A 14,875-nucleotide genomic window follows, 5' to 3' on the forward strand; every position below is an offset into this window, starting at 1 on the left:
GTGGGAAACTACATGTAAGGGTTAACCGTGTAACCTATCCCCGGTACAGGAGTTGGAGAAATTATCCTTTCAGCTATACTGGATAAAGTCTGTGCAAACATAGCCCAAGGTGGATCAACCTGCACCTGAATCTGCCTTGTATTTTTCAAGAACCTCTAGTGAAAGCTAAAACAATTGGCACACAACCCATCCTGAACCAGATCCTGAGAGGATAACACAGCTTTGCAAGAAAAACATGATATGAGTGTTGGTATTGCTGTAAGTGTATCTTTGTCACCTTTGCCGCTCTTAGACATGATAAATAATCAACACTTCCACAGTGTACTACACAATTTGTGACTGTAATCACTTTAAGCTTTTTAAAGTGACATACAATCTGACCCTACCCATGCACCAGCATTGAGGATCGGAATAGAACAAAACTGACAGAATATAGTAAAGTCAGCAATCACACTAGCAGTCAGTCAGATATTGGGGGTAATTCCAAGTTGATCGCAGCAGGAATTTTGTTAGCAGTTGGGCAAAACCATGTGCACTGCAGGGGAGGCAGAAAGAGTAAGATTTGGGTGGGTTATTTTGTTTCTGTGCAGGGTAAATACTGGCTGCTTTATTTTTACACTGCAAATTAGATTGCAGATTGAACACACCACACCCAAATCTAACTCTCTCTGCACATGTTAAATCTGCCTCCCCTGCAGTGCACATGGTTTTGCCCAACTGCTAACAAAATTCCTGCTGCGATCAACTTGGAATTACCCCCATTATACATTAGTATAATAAGCAATATGAGCACATCATCAACTACATTTCAAGTATGTAGGAGAACATATTACCAAATCATGTTTAAACAGATCTACCGTACAACAGTAAATGTATACACACTCATATGCAAAGGGCAGTTATCCAACTATTCATACTCAAAAAGGTAGATAGAGACTTAGTGCTGTATTACCCGTACTCAGTAGAGTGGGATACAGGGAGACTCACCTCGCTTCCAGGACCGATCAATACGTTAGCAAACGCTGAGTGGATCCAGACGCTAATAGTGTACAGTGCTGCACCATGAACCTACAGTGAACACAGACGCTCAGTGAAAACAGACGCACCAGTCACACAGCCGCCTATGCTGTGACTGGGTCCCCTTCGTGTACAGCGTCTGAGACGGAAGCAGGAAACATTCATGGCGGGGGACTCGGAGGAAACTGGTCATGAACCGGGTGGAGGGGCGACCAGGAGAGCGTCTGACTCCCCACTGCTGACATCAACCCTGGGGATCGCGGCCTCATACTATTCCTGGAGCCTATGATCCCTAAGGCCTAGCGCTGGTGCACCCGAAGTGGCAGCCGCATCAGCGACTGTTTGGTAGTCTCCTCCCAAAACAGTGCGGCTGTGTCCGTATTCCCCTTCTAAGTGGAACCGATGCCTTACCATCTCCCCATGCTCCGGCCACAGCATGCTAACGTCTGCTGGACCTGCTAGTTTATCCGACACGGAAGCCCGCCGAAACAGCACTTGTACCGTGGGTAAGCATTGTTGCGACCCGGCGGAGAGTTGTTGGAGCGACTCTTTCTAAGGTACGTATAAGAAACTGTTTAGAAAGATTGCCCAGAAAAATAGTAAGGCTATAAAAATAAAATAAGAAAGCTTAGGGCTGCTAAAAACCAGCAGCCCTCTGACCATGGTCCGGCTCCTGCCGCACCAAACAAAAAACTGATTTGCCTGAGCCAGGAGGCGGGGATATATGGACGGCCCATTGCATGCTGCGAGGCCGAAAACCTTTGACCGATTGGTGCAAATCCGCTGTCGCTTCATAATATCCCATTGTTATCCTGTGGATAACCTGTGGACCCTGCCGGAGAAAACCTTGGTAAAAATTCTGGGCGCCGTAGACAGCCGAAATGGCAGAGCCTGGAATTGATAATGTTGGCTGGAAATAGCAAACCATAGGTATTGTTGATGCGTAGAAGCGATAGGCAAATGCAGATAGGCATCTTGTATGTCCAGGGATACCATAAAGTCCCCCGGCTCCATAGCACAGACTATGGAATGAAGAGTTTCCATGCGAAACTAGGGAACCTTTAGCGAGATTTGAGGTTGAGGATGGGTTGTTGGGGCCCGTTGGGCTTGGGCACGATAAATGGGGAGGAATAATAGCCCTTGCTGCATTGGGACTGAGGGACCGGAACTAACACCCCTGACTGTAGGAGGAAGTGACCAAGTTCTTGTACAATTTGAGCCTTTTGTGGGTTTGAAGGAAAGCCAATGCAAAAGAACTGTGGCGGGAGGCGTCTCTTGAACGAGACGGCGTACACATGAGACCATCTCTTGCACCCAGACGTCTGAAGTGGCCAGAGTCCAGACAAGCGCAAAGTGAAGAAGTCGGCCTCAAACTCTGGGGTTCCCCAGGAGGAGGCCCGCCCCTTCAGGCTGCTTGCTTGAAGTTGTCGTGCAGCCCAGGGTTGTTTGGCCTTAGGCTTTATGTTGGATGTGTGTCTGGGAAAAGTCTGTCCTTTCGCTTTGCCTTTTGGAACAAAAGGAACGAAAATTTTAACTCTTAACATGTGGAGGAGTGGACTGGAGAAAGGCTGTCTTAGCTGCAGCCAGGGCAGTGACAATTTTGTCCAATTTAGCTCCAAATAACACATCATCCGCAAAAGGTAGAAATTCCAATGTTTTCTTGGAATCAAGGTCAGCTTTCCAGGAACATAGCCAGAGAATGCGTTGTGCCAGTACAGAAGTGGCTGACGCCTTTGCCGCCAATACTCCAGCATCAGAAAGAGCTCCATGACTGTAAGAAGCTGCGTGCTTAATAAGGGCCAAATATGACACGCAGTCCTCAGATATAGCTTAGGGCAATTCCTCCTCTATGGCCCGTAACCATGACTCACTGGCTTTTGCAGCCCAAGAAGCAGCCACTGTAGGTCTATTGACAGCACCAGTGAGAGAAATTATAGACTTAAGGCAATTTTCGATACATGCATAGAATTACAATAATACAACTGCAATGAGCACTTTATCAACTACTCAGCTTTGATTGGTAGCAGGTAGGATATAAGTGATGTAAAAATAGGATTTTAATTACCTACTGGTAAATCCTTTTCTCGTAGTCCGTAGAGGATACTGGGGTACATTTAGTACCATGGGTATAGACGGGTCCACTAGGAGCGATGGGCACTTTAAGAATTTGATAGTGTGGGCTGGCTCCTCCCTCTATGACCCTCCTACCAGACTCCGTTTAGGAAACTGTGCCCGAGGAGACGGACATTCTTTGAGAGAAGGATAGATAAGGATAGTGGTGAGTTTCCGAACCAGCACACACAACAAGAGGAAAGCCAAGCTACCCAAACTTGAAACAGGAACAGCAACGGCTGAACCAACATTACTTAACCAAGTAACAGTGCAGGAAGAACGAAGCACTGGGCGTGCGCCCAGTATCCTTTACGGACTACGAGAAAAGGATTTACCGGTAGGTAATTAAAATCCTATTTTCTCTTACGTCCTAGAGGATACTGGGTCCATTTAATACCATGGGGATGTACCAAAGCTCCCAAACCGGGTGGGAGAGTGCTGAGGTTCCTGCAGAACCGATTGACCAGAACTTAGCAAACGTGTTCGAACCTGACCAAGTAGCTGCTCGGCAGAGCTGTAAAGCTGAGACACCCCGGGCAGCCACCCAGGAAGAACACGCCGACCTAGTAGAGTGGGCCTGTACAGATTTTGGACACTGCAAACTTGCCATGGAATAAGCACGCTGGATAGTAAGTCTGATCCAGAGTGCAATTGTCTGCTTTGAAGCAGGACACCCAAACTTATTGGGATCATAAAGAACAAACAGCGAGTCCGTCTTTCTGCAACTAGCTGTTCTTTTCACATACACCTTCAAAGCCTTCACAACATCCAAAGACTTTGAAATAGCAGAGGTGTCGGTGACAACCTGAACCACAATAGGTTGGTTGATGTGAAATGCGGACACCACTTTAGGAAGAAATTGCGGACAAGTTCTGAGTTCAGCTCTGTCCTTATGGAAAATTAAATAGGGACTTTTGTGAGACAAAGCCCCCAGCTCCGACACACGTCTTGCTGAAGCCAAGGCCAACAGTGTGACGGTCTTCCACGTAAGATATTTTACGTCCACCTTCTGTAATGGTTCAAACCAGTTTGATTGGAGGAACTGCGGCATCACATTGAGATCTCAAGGTGCCGTGGGAGGCACAAAGGGAGGTCTGGACCTCAGGGAGAGAAGCCAATTGTTTCTGAAAGAAAATGGACTAGGCCGAAATCTGGTCTTTTATGGAGCCCAGATGCAGGCTCACATCCACGCCTGCCTGCAGAAAAAGTCCCAGATGACATCCCACCGCAGAATAATTTCTGCTCTCAACCCAAGAGACGTATTTCTTCCAAATACGATGGTAATGCTTAGATGTTACCCCTTCCTTGCTTGGATCATAGTCAGGATAACCTTGTTAGGGATCCCTCTCCTGGCTAGAATCAGCCATTCAATTTCCAATCCTGTCGAACATAGCCGCATTAAGTCCTGATAGACGAACGGGCCCTGTTGCAGAAGATCCTCGCGAAGACGTAGAGGCCACGGATCTTCGAGGAACACCTACAGAAGATCCGCGTACTAGGCCCTTCTTGGCCAGTCCGAAGCAATGAGTATTGCTTGAACCTTTTCCCTTTTTATTCGTTTTAGAATTCTTGGGATCAGAGGAAGTGGAGGAAACACATACATCATCTGACAGATGCCCTGACAACTCCATGGGTCTACCTCCACTGCCTGTGGGTCTCTCAACCTGGAACAATAACACCTGAGCTTCTTGTTGAGACGAGAGGCCATCATGTCGATCTGTGGATATCCCCATCGACTTGTCAAGCACCTGAACACTTCCAGGTGAAGGTCCCACTCCCCCGGGTGCAGGTCATGTCTACTGAGGATGTCTGCCTCCCAGTTGTCTACTCCCGGAATGAAGACTGCTGACAACGCCACAGCGCTTCTTTCTGCCCAGAGGGGAATCCTTGACACCTCTACATTGTGGCTCTGCTTTTTGTTCCGCGCTGTCGGTTTATGTACGTTACTACCGTCACATTGTCCGACTGGACCTGAATTGCCCGATCTTGTATAAGATGTGAGGCCTGCAGAAGGGCGTTGTATATGGCCCTGAGTTCCAGAATGTTGATTGGAAGGATGACTTCCTGACTTGACCATCTTCCCTGTAACTGCACCCCCTGAGTGACTGCTCCCCAACCTCTGAGGCTTGCGTCTGTGGTTAACAGAATGCAGTTCTGAATTCCGAACCTCCGTCCTGTGACGAGGTGAGAAGACTGTAGCTACCACAGAAGGGAGATCCTGGCCTTTGGCAACAGACGGATCCTCTGGTGCATGTGAAGATGCACACCGGACCATTTGTATAACAGATCGAGCTGGAAGGGTCTTACGTGATACCTTCCGTATTAAAGTGCCTCGCAAGAGGCCACCATTTTCCCCAGACGGCGAATGCACAGATGCACCGACACCCGGGTTGGCTTCAGGACATCCCGAACCATCGACTGAATTACCAATGCCTTTTCCAACGGAAGGAACACCTTTTGTGACTCAGTGTCCAGCATCATTCCCAGGAATGGGAGCCTCCGTGTTGGCTCTAGGTGAGATTTCGGAAGGTTCAGAATCCACCCGTGATCCTGGAGGAGTTTGGTTGAGAGTGCAATGCTGTCCAGCAACCTTTCCCTGGACGGCGCTTTTATCAGGAGATCGTCCAGGTACGAAATTATGTTCACTCCCTGTTTGCGGAGTAGAAACATCATCTCTGCCCATCACCTTGGTCAACACCATCGGTGCCCTTGAGAGACCAAAAAGCAGGTCCTGGAACTGGTAGTGACAGTCCTGCAGTGCAAACCGGAGATAAGCCTAATGAGGCGGCCAGATAGGAATATGAAAATACGCATCCTTGCTATCCAGAGACACTAGGAATTCCCCCTCCTCCAGACCTGAGATCACCGCTCTCAGAGACTCCATCTTGAATTTGAACACTCGTAAGTACGGGTTCAAAGACTAGAGGTTCAGATTGGTAAGTTGGAACAGTACCCCTTGTTTAGTAGATGAGGTGGAACTGGAACAATGACCTGAGTCTGTACCAGTTATTGAATGGCATGCTGTAGAGTTACACTTGCCTCTCTTGTGAAACTGGCAAGCCTGATTTGAAGAATCTGTGAGGTGGGAGCTTTTGGAACGCCAGTCTGTAGCCTTGGGAAATAAGATCTATGACCCAGGGATCCTGGCACGAATTTGACCAGATGTGCCTGAAGAATTGTAGTCGGGCTCCCACCAGACAGCCTTATAGGCATTGCGGTCTACCGTCATGCTGAAGTCTTTGAGGAAGCAGAGCCTGAGCTCTGTTCCTGAGCACCTGCTGTTGCTGGTTTGCGTGGTTTACCTCTTGCGCCGCTGGAGGACGTAGAAGGACCTCTGGATTTGCCCTTGAACTTGGCCGTCCAAAAGGACTGTAAATTTGAAGCTGAATAAGCTTTCTGTCAGGTCTGTGTAATTGTCTGTTCCCGGAGGGGGCACTAGTGGGTCAGTGGTGGTAAGATGGAGGAAACAAGGAGGCCGTAGTAAGTTACTGCGCATGCGCACAATGATGTTTATTAAATACACACAGCAATATAATGATTACTGGAACAGGAATAACAATACAGAAGTTTCACAGCGTGGACGCTGACACTGGTTTTAAGTACAGGCACGAAGAATGAGCTGATCTGGAAACCAGCGGTGATTAGAGAACAGTAATGACTGGCCTGGGAGCCGAAGGCAATCAATGATGGTCGGCCTGGGAGCCGATGGCAAATAAACGATGGTCGGCCTGGAAGCCGATGTGAAGCAGAGTCTATATCCTGAGGATAAATAGTGACAGAGGATCGGCCTGGAAACCGATGGGAGAATGTGATGGAACAACACAGGCAATAAGTAACTTTTGGTATTCAGTCTGGAAACCGTTAACAACTTGCAAATAACGATGGTCGGCCTGGGAGCCGATGGCAACTGAAATCAGTACTCTGGAGGTAAGTAATACAAATGGTATATAACAGTCACAGGTAATGAACTGGTCTGGGAACCAATGTAATTAGCAAACTGCGATGACCGGCCTGGAAGCCGATGGTGAACATCGATGGCTGGCTTGGAAGCCGATGGTAACAGGATCAATATGCAGTAGGTAGGTAATGCAACCGATGGTAGTAAATACAGGCAATAAGTAACTCCGGTAATCAGTCTGGAAACAGACAGCAATAGATTCACACAGTCAGAATATATGCACAAATTCCACAGAGCCAAGCAAGGCTATAGCAGGAGACAGTTGGTAATATACAAGCTGGTTGTTTAAGTGCTGGATGCAATAGCACAGTGCTGAATGCAGATTAACAACACAGGTGAGAATGATGAGGCAGCACCTGGAGAGAGTCTCTTACTGCACGTAGAAGTGGAAGCTGACTGTGGAAGGAGTTGTAGCAGAGCTGGATGGCTGTAGCCTGTAGTTCCACAGAAACACTGAAGCTAGGAAGTCACTGGAGACAGCTGGTGACTGGATCTGAATGCAGATGGAACTGCACCAAACTGGATGGCTGATGCCTGTAGTTCCACGGAGCTAATACACAGGGGAATCTCTGAAGACAGGAGACTAGAGCCAAGAGACGCTTGTTCACAGGACGTGACGCGTTGTTCAAGGCAATGATACGGAGCAGGAAACTCTGAGTATATACCCCCTGGTCAGTAGGGATTGGAGAATCAAGTCATGTGAGCGCTCCAATGCTCAGGAGTGGATAGCACCAAGTCAGCTGACTGCAGGTGTCATGGCAGCACCCATACTGTGGAAATAGTGGGAATACATCAGGGTACACGCTGTATGGCGAGCAGGGTACACACTGGAGAGAGAGTCTCTGCACATTGCAGGCAATCATGGAACATGCTGCCAGGCTGGGAATGTGACCTCCGGAGGCAAGAACATCAGAGCACTGGTAAGTGACGTGATGCAAAATGCAGATTCCTGACACTTTCCTGGCTGGGGGAGCTACGGAAGGAAGATACGTAGAGACTTACCCGCAGTAGCTGTGGAAATTCATTTGTCTAATCCTAGAGTCAGCGTCAGCAGTCCACTGCGTAGCCACAAGCCCCTGCGTGCTGACACTGCCATAGTGGTGGTGCGTGCGTTAAGCACACCTATTTCCTTTATGGCTTCCACCATAAAGTTCGCAGAGTCCTGTATATGCTGCAGGAGTAAGAAAACGTCCCCCCTAGATAAGGAATCTAACCCCTCAATTAGGTTACCTGACCATTTAGCAATGGCTTTAGTGATACACGCACATGCAATAGTGGGTCTTTGGGCCACCCCAGCAGCTGTGTACAATGATTTAAATGTAGTCTCAATTTTACGATCAGCCGCGTCTTTCAGGGAGGCTGCACCAGGGACAGGCAGTATAATTTTATGTGACAGCCTAGAGACTGATGCATCCACTATCAGTGGATTTTCCCATTTTTTCCTATCCTCCAGAGGAAAAGAAAAAGATGAGAGCAACCTTTCAGGGATCTGAAACTTCTTATCAGGATTAACCCATGGTTCTTCAAACAGGGTATTCAATTCCTTTGACACAGGAAAAGTAACTGATGACTTCTTTTTTACATTAAAATAAGATTCCTGATACTCCTCTGACACCTTATAAGGAGTATGCAGAACATCTCTGATAACCTCTATAAGAGCCTCTATTTCCTGTGACAGAGCTGCATCCACCACCCCCTCCTCCATGTCTGACCTGTCGGCGTCAGAATCAGACTGCAGGATATGGGCTAGAGATCGCTTTTGCGGGCAAATTGGGGGACTGAGAAGCTGTTTTGGGGACTGAGTCTCTGTTCATAAACTCATCCACAGTCTGCTTTAAGTATTGTGTCTTTCTCATTGCGGGACAATTTTGTAGAAAGAGTGGACATCATTCCTTTAAGAGAATTAACCCACTCCGGTTCAGCCCCGCTATTCTGTGAACCCTGAGTACCCAGTAGTGAGCCCCTGGTGAAGGGGAACACTCCGCTGTACAAGAAACACACTCTTTGCCTGACATAATGTAAAAAATACAGCACACACACACACAGGAAAAGGTTAAGCACAAGTAACCCACAAAGAGCCCTTCAGGAAGACACATTGTTTGGAGCAAGCCCCCACCGCGCCCTTCCCGCTAATGCCAAGCTTAGCCGGGTCGCAGACGAAGTACCCTGATAGGGGACTTAGTACGGTAATAGTCGCTCCCCCCCTGCTATGACCCCCTGTTACAACTGAGGTAATTTGGAGTCACACCGGAGGAGCTGTGCATCCCTGTCAGTCAGCGTCTGTGTCCACTGCAGAGGGAAAATGGTGCTGGTGAGCTGCTGGAGCCTCTTATAGTGAAGCCCCGCCCCTTCAATGGAGCACGGTCTTCCCGCTTTTTTTTATACTGGCTGAGGTTAATTTTTGTGCTTAAAATGGAGCAGAACTGTTTGAAGGCTGTGTTTGCCAGTCTGGGTACTGTGTACAGTGTACTGAGACGCAGTTGTGTACTGTGTCTGGAGACGCATTCCGCCCGTTTAGAAGCCGTGCATCTCCGTACCCTCGTGCCGCCATAATGGCCGGCGCCCCGCTAACCGGGACGCCGACTCAGTAATCACCACTCTTTATTCTTCTGGCTCTGTTAGGGGTGGCGGTGTGCTGCGGGAATGTACGCTTGCCGTGGTGGGGCTTGTGAATAGTTCCCTCAGGAGCTCAGCGGGGAACGGGACCATTAACCCTTCAAGGAGGTTGGGCCGTTCCCCCCCTAAGTCCCAAGAAGCAGGAAGGCTGGTGCCAACCAGCCCTGTCTGAAAATAACAAATAACGGGTGGTTTAGTCGAATCCCTGGTCGGCACTAGTGTCCACACTAGCGTCGCTGTCCGTCACCCATGATGCGTAGCGGATCAAGGTTTCAGTGTAGGTCACGGAAACCACTTACCTGCTCCCCTGTTGCCGGCCATGCAGTCCTGGGGTCATCACAACAGCAGCGGTGCTAGTCGCTCCGTGCGGCCCCTGCCGCAAGTGCCCATTTTGGCAGTGGCCGTGTGGGAGTTTTGGCGCCAGCAGGGAGTGATGGAACCCTCAGTGCTGAAGTCTACGAGAATTCCAGCGGTGACAGGCTCAGTAGAAAAGTGTAAAAAGAAAAAGCTTGGGGCTGCAAAAGAGCAGCCCCTTCCAGAAAGGTGCGTCCAGCTTCCTACTGGCACCAGCTCAAAACTGCCTGAGCATGGAGGCGGGGTTATAGGGAGGAGGACAGAGGCATCCTGGGAAATCTGAAAAGTTTATCTGTTTGATGCCCAGGACCTGATCCAACCACCTACAACCCCCGATGTTCCCCTGTGGAACCCAATGTAACCCGAAGAAGAAATTTCAAAAGATTTGCAATATGACTGACTGCTTACCTGTTTCAAAAAATAATATAGGGAACTATTTAGAGGTGAATGAAAATTTAAAAAGAAAGAAGAGGAAATGGACTGCAGAAATAGTAAACTAAGAAATATGTGTGGTTTTTATTATTCACGATGACTGATGGCCTTTCTCGCTTATGATGCCAAGAGACTGCCCAGGTGTATTGTTTTAACAGAAGGGAATTCTCAACAGGCTTTTGGAGGGTGTGTTGCCACCAGCACCACCAGGAAGTTGAGAGAAAAATGTCAAAAAGATGAAAGGATTACAATGAAATGTTACACCCTTACCTAGATGAAACCGTCACAACCAACATAAAGCTATGCAACAAATTAGTAACTTAATATTTGAATATTAAAGGCACAATGAAACCTCTGGAAAATGAGTTCCTGTATATGTAGATTAAGTTAGTTTGCAACACTGCTTTCACTCACCACCCTACTTTACTTATCCAATATCCACCCCCACTCTTCTAATATACTCAACTTCCTTTTCTGCTCACTAGCCCCACATTCCCTTCCTCCACCGCATTTAATGATGTTCCCAACTACTTCAAAAAACAAAATCAACATCATTCAACTAAAAGACCATATCATCCATCTTCTCCTGTACTCCCCAATCCAGGCTTCAGGTTTTCATCTTTTTTTTTTCTTTTTCTTTGAGCTCTTTATATAGAACTCTATGTAACGACAGATAAGGTGTGCGCTCCCCCTCGTAGACTGTGCTAGCTGCAGAAACTACTCTAGAGAGGAATCTGGCTCTCTTGGGGGTAAATTTACTAAGATGGGAGAGTCCTATTTAAGATGGGATGTTGCCCATAGCAACCAATCAGATTCTACTTCTCATTTATCTAGCACCTTCTAGAAGATAATACCTGTACGCTGATTGGTTGCTATGGGCAACACCCCATCTTAAATAGAACTCCCATCTTAGTAAATTTACCCCACGGTCATTAGATAATGTAAATGGGAGGGTGACGGAGTACAAGAATCTACATTATTTACATTACTAAAGAACTACCCAAACCCACCCTTTCAAAATAACTGCAATATAATGTTGTCTGAACCTTTTTAAGTGAATCACTTATTTCTATACTGTACTCAGTATACTGTATATAAACTTTTATTCAATAATATAACATCCATTCACAACTGTTGTGTTGGAGTTAGTCCATGAGCTTGTAGGGAGAACTCTACTTACTGGGGTTAGCTTGCACAGAAACATGTTCCTCCTCATTGGAGCTGAGAAGACGCATCAGTTTGGATTGCTGTGTGTCATCCAGAGGAAAAAGGCTGCTGTAATCCTACACAAAGAAACATTCATTGTCTTCAGAACCATTAACATCCCACAAAGTATTAGTACACTTAAGTCTAAGGGTGAAATGTAACCTTACGATTATGACTATATAGTCAAAATCGTAGGGAAATTAGTGCAAATCGCACTTTGTGTACACAACTTGATACCGATGCGCGTTTCCGTGGGGTCGGTATCGCAAGAAAAGATGGACTGTGCAGGCAAGTCAATCTTGACTATATTGTGTACAATCTAGTACATAGTATAGTAAAAATTGGCACTTAGTCAAAGTCTCACAGGTAAAATCTTAAGTAAAGATAGTCAATATCGGGGCTTCGGGGAGTTCAGGGGAAATCGCAAAGTCAAAATCAGAGATAGTCAATATGTCACAGTGTGTATGCACCTCAACAACTATCCATTAAAGGAACAGAATAAGATCTTTCCCATATATACAAAACTACACTGTTTCAAACTAAAAGATTAATGCAGGGTTCACCAATAGGCTGCAAAGCAGAGTGGGTACACCTATTCTATACGCACTGTAAGTGCAACTACATTCTATATAGAATATCCAGTGACCTAAAGTAAAATTCCTAATCAACAGAAGTCTTGAGAGTTGACTTTAATACATTTTGAGAAATATTGAAAACCATTTTGAGAAATATTGAAAACGGACTAATTTTTCTGAAGAAATTCAAAGATTTATTGGATTCAATAATGTATGAGGCCTTAAGTCTTGTCAGTAATTCTTAGCTGAGACTTTGAATTCTCATTTCATGCCTGCCTTTGTGTAGGCTATAGGTAGAATTTAATAAGGCATCTTTAATTGAAATCATTGTAAATGAATAAAAACTGGACTGATTGCACACCTCAATGTCTTCCCTATGTCTTTTCCGTTGTCGGGGAGAAGGTTGTCCTTTGTTGTGGATGGAGTAAGAAGTCATCGCACACCAGACAGACAGCCTATAATAAAACAATACAACCATTATGATGATGGGCATCGGGTGACAAGCTAACCCCAAAACGCAGAGGCAGGACAGATTTAATGTACAAAACTGAAGGAGGACAGTGAAAGATTAACTCACTTTGCCAGAGCCCGGCCTGGTGGGTCCATCAATGTGTGCCATTTGGCAGAATCTGTCAAAAGAGAAGGTAGAACATGTCCTAGGAGAGTGAGTGTGAGCTGCTGCATGTCCAAGCAGAAGATAGCATACAGCAGTTCTACTGCCCGCACCGCAAATTCCATCCGAGTTTCTCTCAACAGCTCCTGCACAAAAGAGAGTGATTGCGCACTTACAGACTATACCTCAATTACTAAAGAGAAGACTTTATTACTTTATAAGTCTTACTACTTTATTACTTTATTTATTTATACTTTATAAGACTGAATTACTGTCTTATCACATAGAATACTGTACATTTAGATTCTGTCAATGAAAAAAACATTTTAGGAGTATAAAATAAGAGTGGGTAAGAAATCTGCAATTAATGAAGTCCTAACTAAAGTAGAATGCGCATCACCTGTCCCCCCCTATGTGGGACATTTACTCTCTGATGGTAGTCTCCCTTATATTACGTTATCTGTACTGATGAATAGTAGCTAGGATAGAAGTACCAAGACAGGAGCCGTCAAACTAAACTCATCCTTAGGAATAAGCTTGCATTCCCGGCAGATGTGGTGTGAATGCAGCACCTGAATGGATTTCCTGTAATCATGCCCATTCTGGTGCTGTATTCTCTACACACATCCACCTAAGGCATTTTGAACCTCCCATCAGTACTTTATAATGCAGGAAAACCATTCTTGCACAGCTGTCACAGGCAACATTGTGGCAGCTCACTTCAGCTAAGAATAGAGGTGCTAAGAGGATGAGGAGTGGCAACGGTTTCTTTGCCTAGTAAGCTCCGACTGCTTTCTAATGGTACATGATAGGAAGTGATAAGTGAAAAGGGTAATTGCCTGCTAATGGAATATGGGCCTTATTCAATTTTGTTACCAAACCAAAAAAGCACATTAATGGGCAATACCATGTTGCACTTCAGAGAGATTTATATTCAGGTGCGGTGTGTTCAGACTGAAATCTAAATTGCAGTGTAAAAATTAAGCAATCAGTATTTACCACAGAAACAATATAACCCATCCAAATCTATATCTCTCTGCACATGTTACACTTGCCCCACCTGCCGTGCAACTTGGTTTTGCCCAGTTGATTGCTTTTTTGGTTTCCTGAGGTCTAAAGAAGTCACAGAATGACTACAAATGTGACAAATAGTCTGATCATAGAACTAAAGTAGTTTTTATTACCTACAAATTCCATTTTGTATTGTACGTACTGTATGTGCTGGGCACACATTCTCTGAAATTGAGTGTGGGCTTCAGAAAACGTGGTCTCTAAGGCCAGTTTGATCACAGTTGTAGTTACAGTTTCAGACATTACTTACCACTCTGTCTGCTGATTAAGTATATAAAGCAATATTTATCTTCCAAAAAATGAAATCTATTCTATAAATGCAGTTATTGTTCTTTGGCTAAAGCGTACGATCCTTGTTTGCTATTACATAGAACAGTTGATTGCTGTTATTACATACAGTAATCCTTTAATTCTGAAATGCTGCACACAGAAAAATTAAAGTCCTGTACTAAAAGGGTCACTTAACATAAAAGACAAGGTCATCTGACATGAGGAAACATATTTGGAATATTTACAATATATGTTTCAAATATATATTATTAAACCAATTCATGTAACATTGTTTATCTATCAACTTTAGAGGCTGTATTGTTTTCAGCTATTGCTTAATATACTAAAACAGGAAACAGAAGAAAGCTGGGGCGCTGTAAGTAGCACCGAGCAATAAGAAATGCCCAGATTTCAGTAGGAAAAATAATAACAAAAATTCAGGGCAGACAATTTTGACTAGTATACACACACCATATATACAAATAGGTACCAATTTGCTGCAGGTCACATCTCTTCACTTGGATTTAGCTGTCCTTTTATGAAATTATGTTCCTGTTTGATGGTCTGTCTCACTCTGCTGCCCCCCATCATCATGTTACAGTCACAGTCCCTCATCTCTCTCTGCCTCTTTGCTTTAGCTTCTTACCCATG

The 14,875-nt window shown here is 45.5% G+C and overlaps 1 protein-coding gene across 3 annotated transcripts in view; it reads right to left on the reverse strand.

The window, feature by feature from the left end:
- Positions 1-14,875, reverse strand: part of MED24 (mediator complex subunit 24) — a 232,693-nt gene that overhangs the window by 70,292 nt on the left and 147,526 nt on the right. For all 3 annotated transcript variants that reach the window (XM_063959759.1, XM_063959760.1, XM_063959758.1), the window contains exons 21-23: positions 12,848-13,029; positions 12,632-12,725; positions 11,670-11,772 (exon numbers count right to left, since the gene is read on the reverse strand). In XM_063959759.1, coding sequence (XP_063815829.1) covers positions 11,670-11,772; positions 12,632-12,725; positions 12,848-13,029 — 379 coding nt within the window. The remainder of the gene's footprint in view (positions 1-11,669; positions 11,773-12,631; positions 12,726-12,847; positions 13,030-14,875) is intronic.

The sequence above is a fragment of the Pseudophryne corroboree genome, chromosome 3 (genome assembly GCF_028390025.1).
Source record: "Pseudophryne corroboree isolate aPseCor3 chromosome 3, aPseCor3.hap2, whole genome shotgun sequence".
Classification (NCBI taxonomy): domain Eukaryota; kingdom Metazoa; phylum Chordata; class Amphibia; order Anura; family Myobatrachidae; genus Pseudophryne; species Pseudophryne corroboree.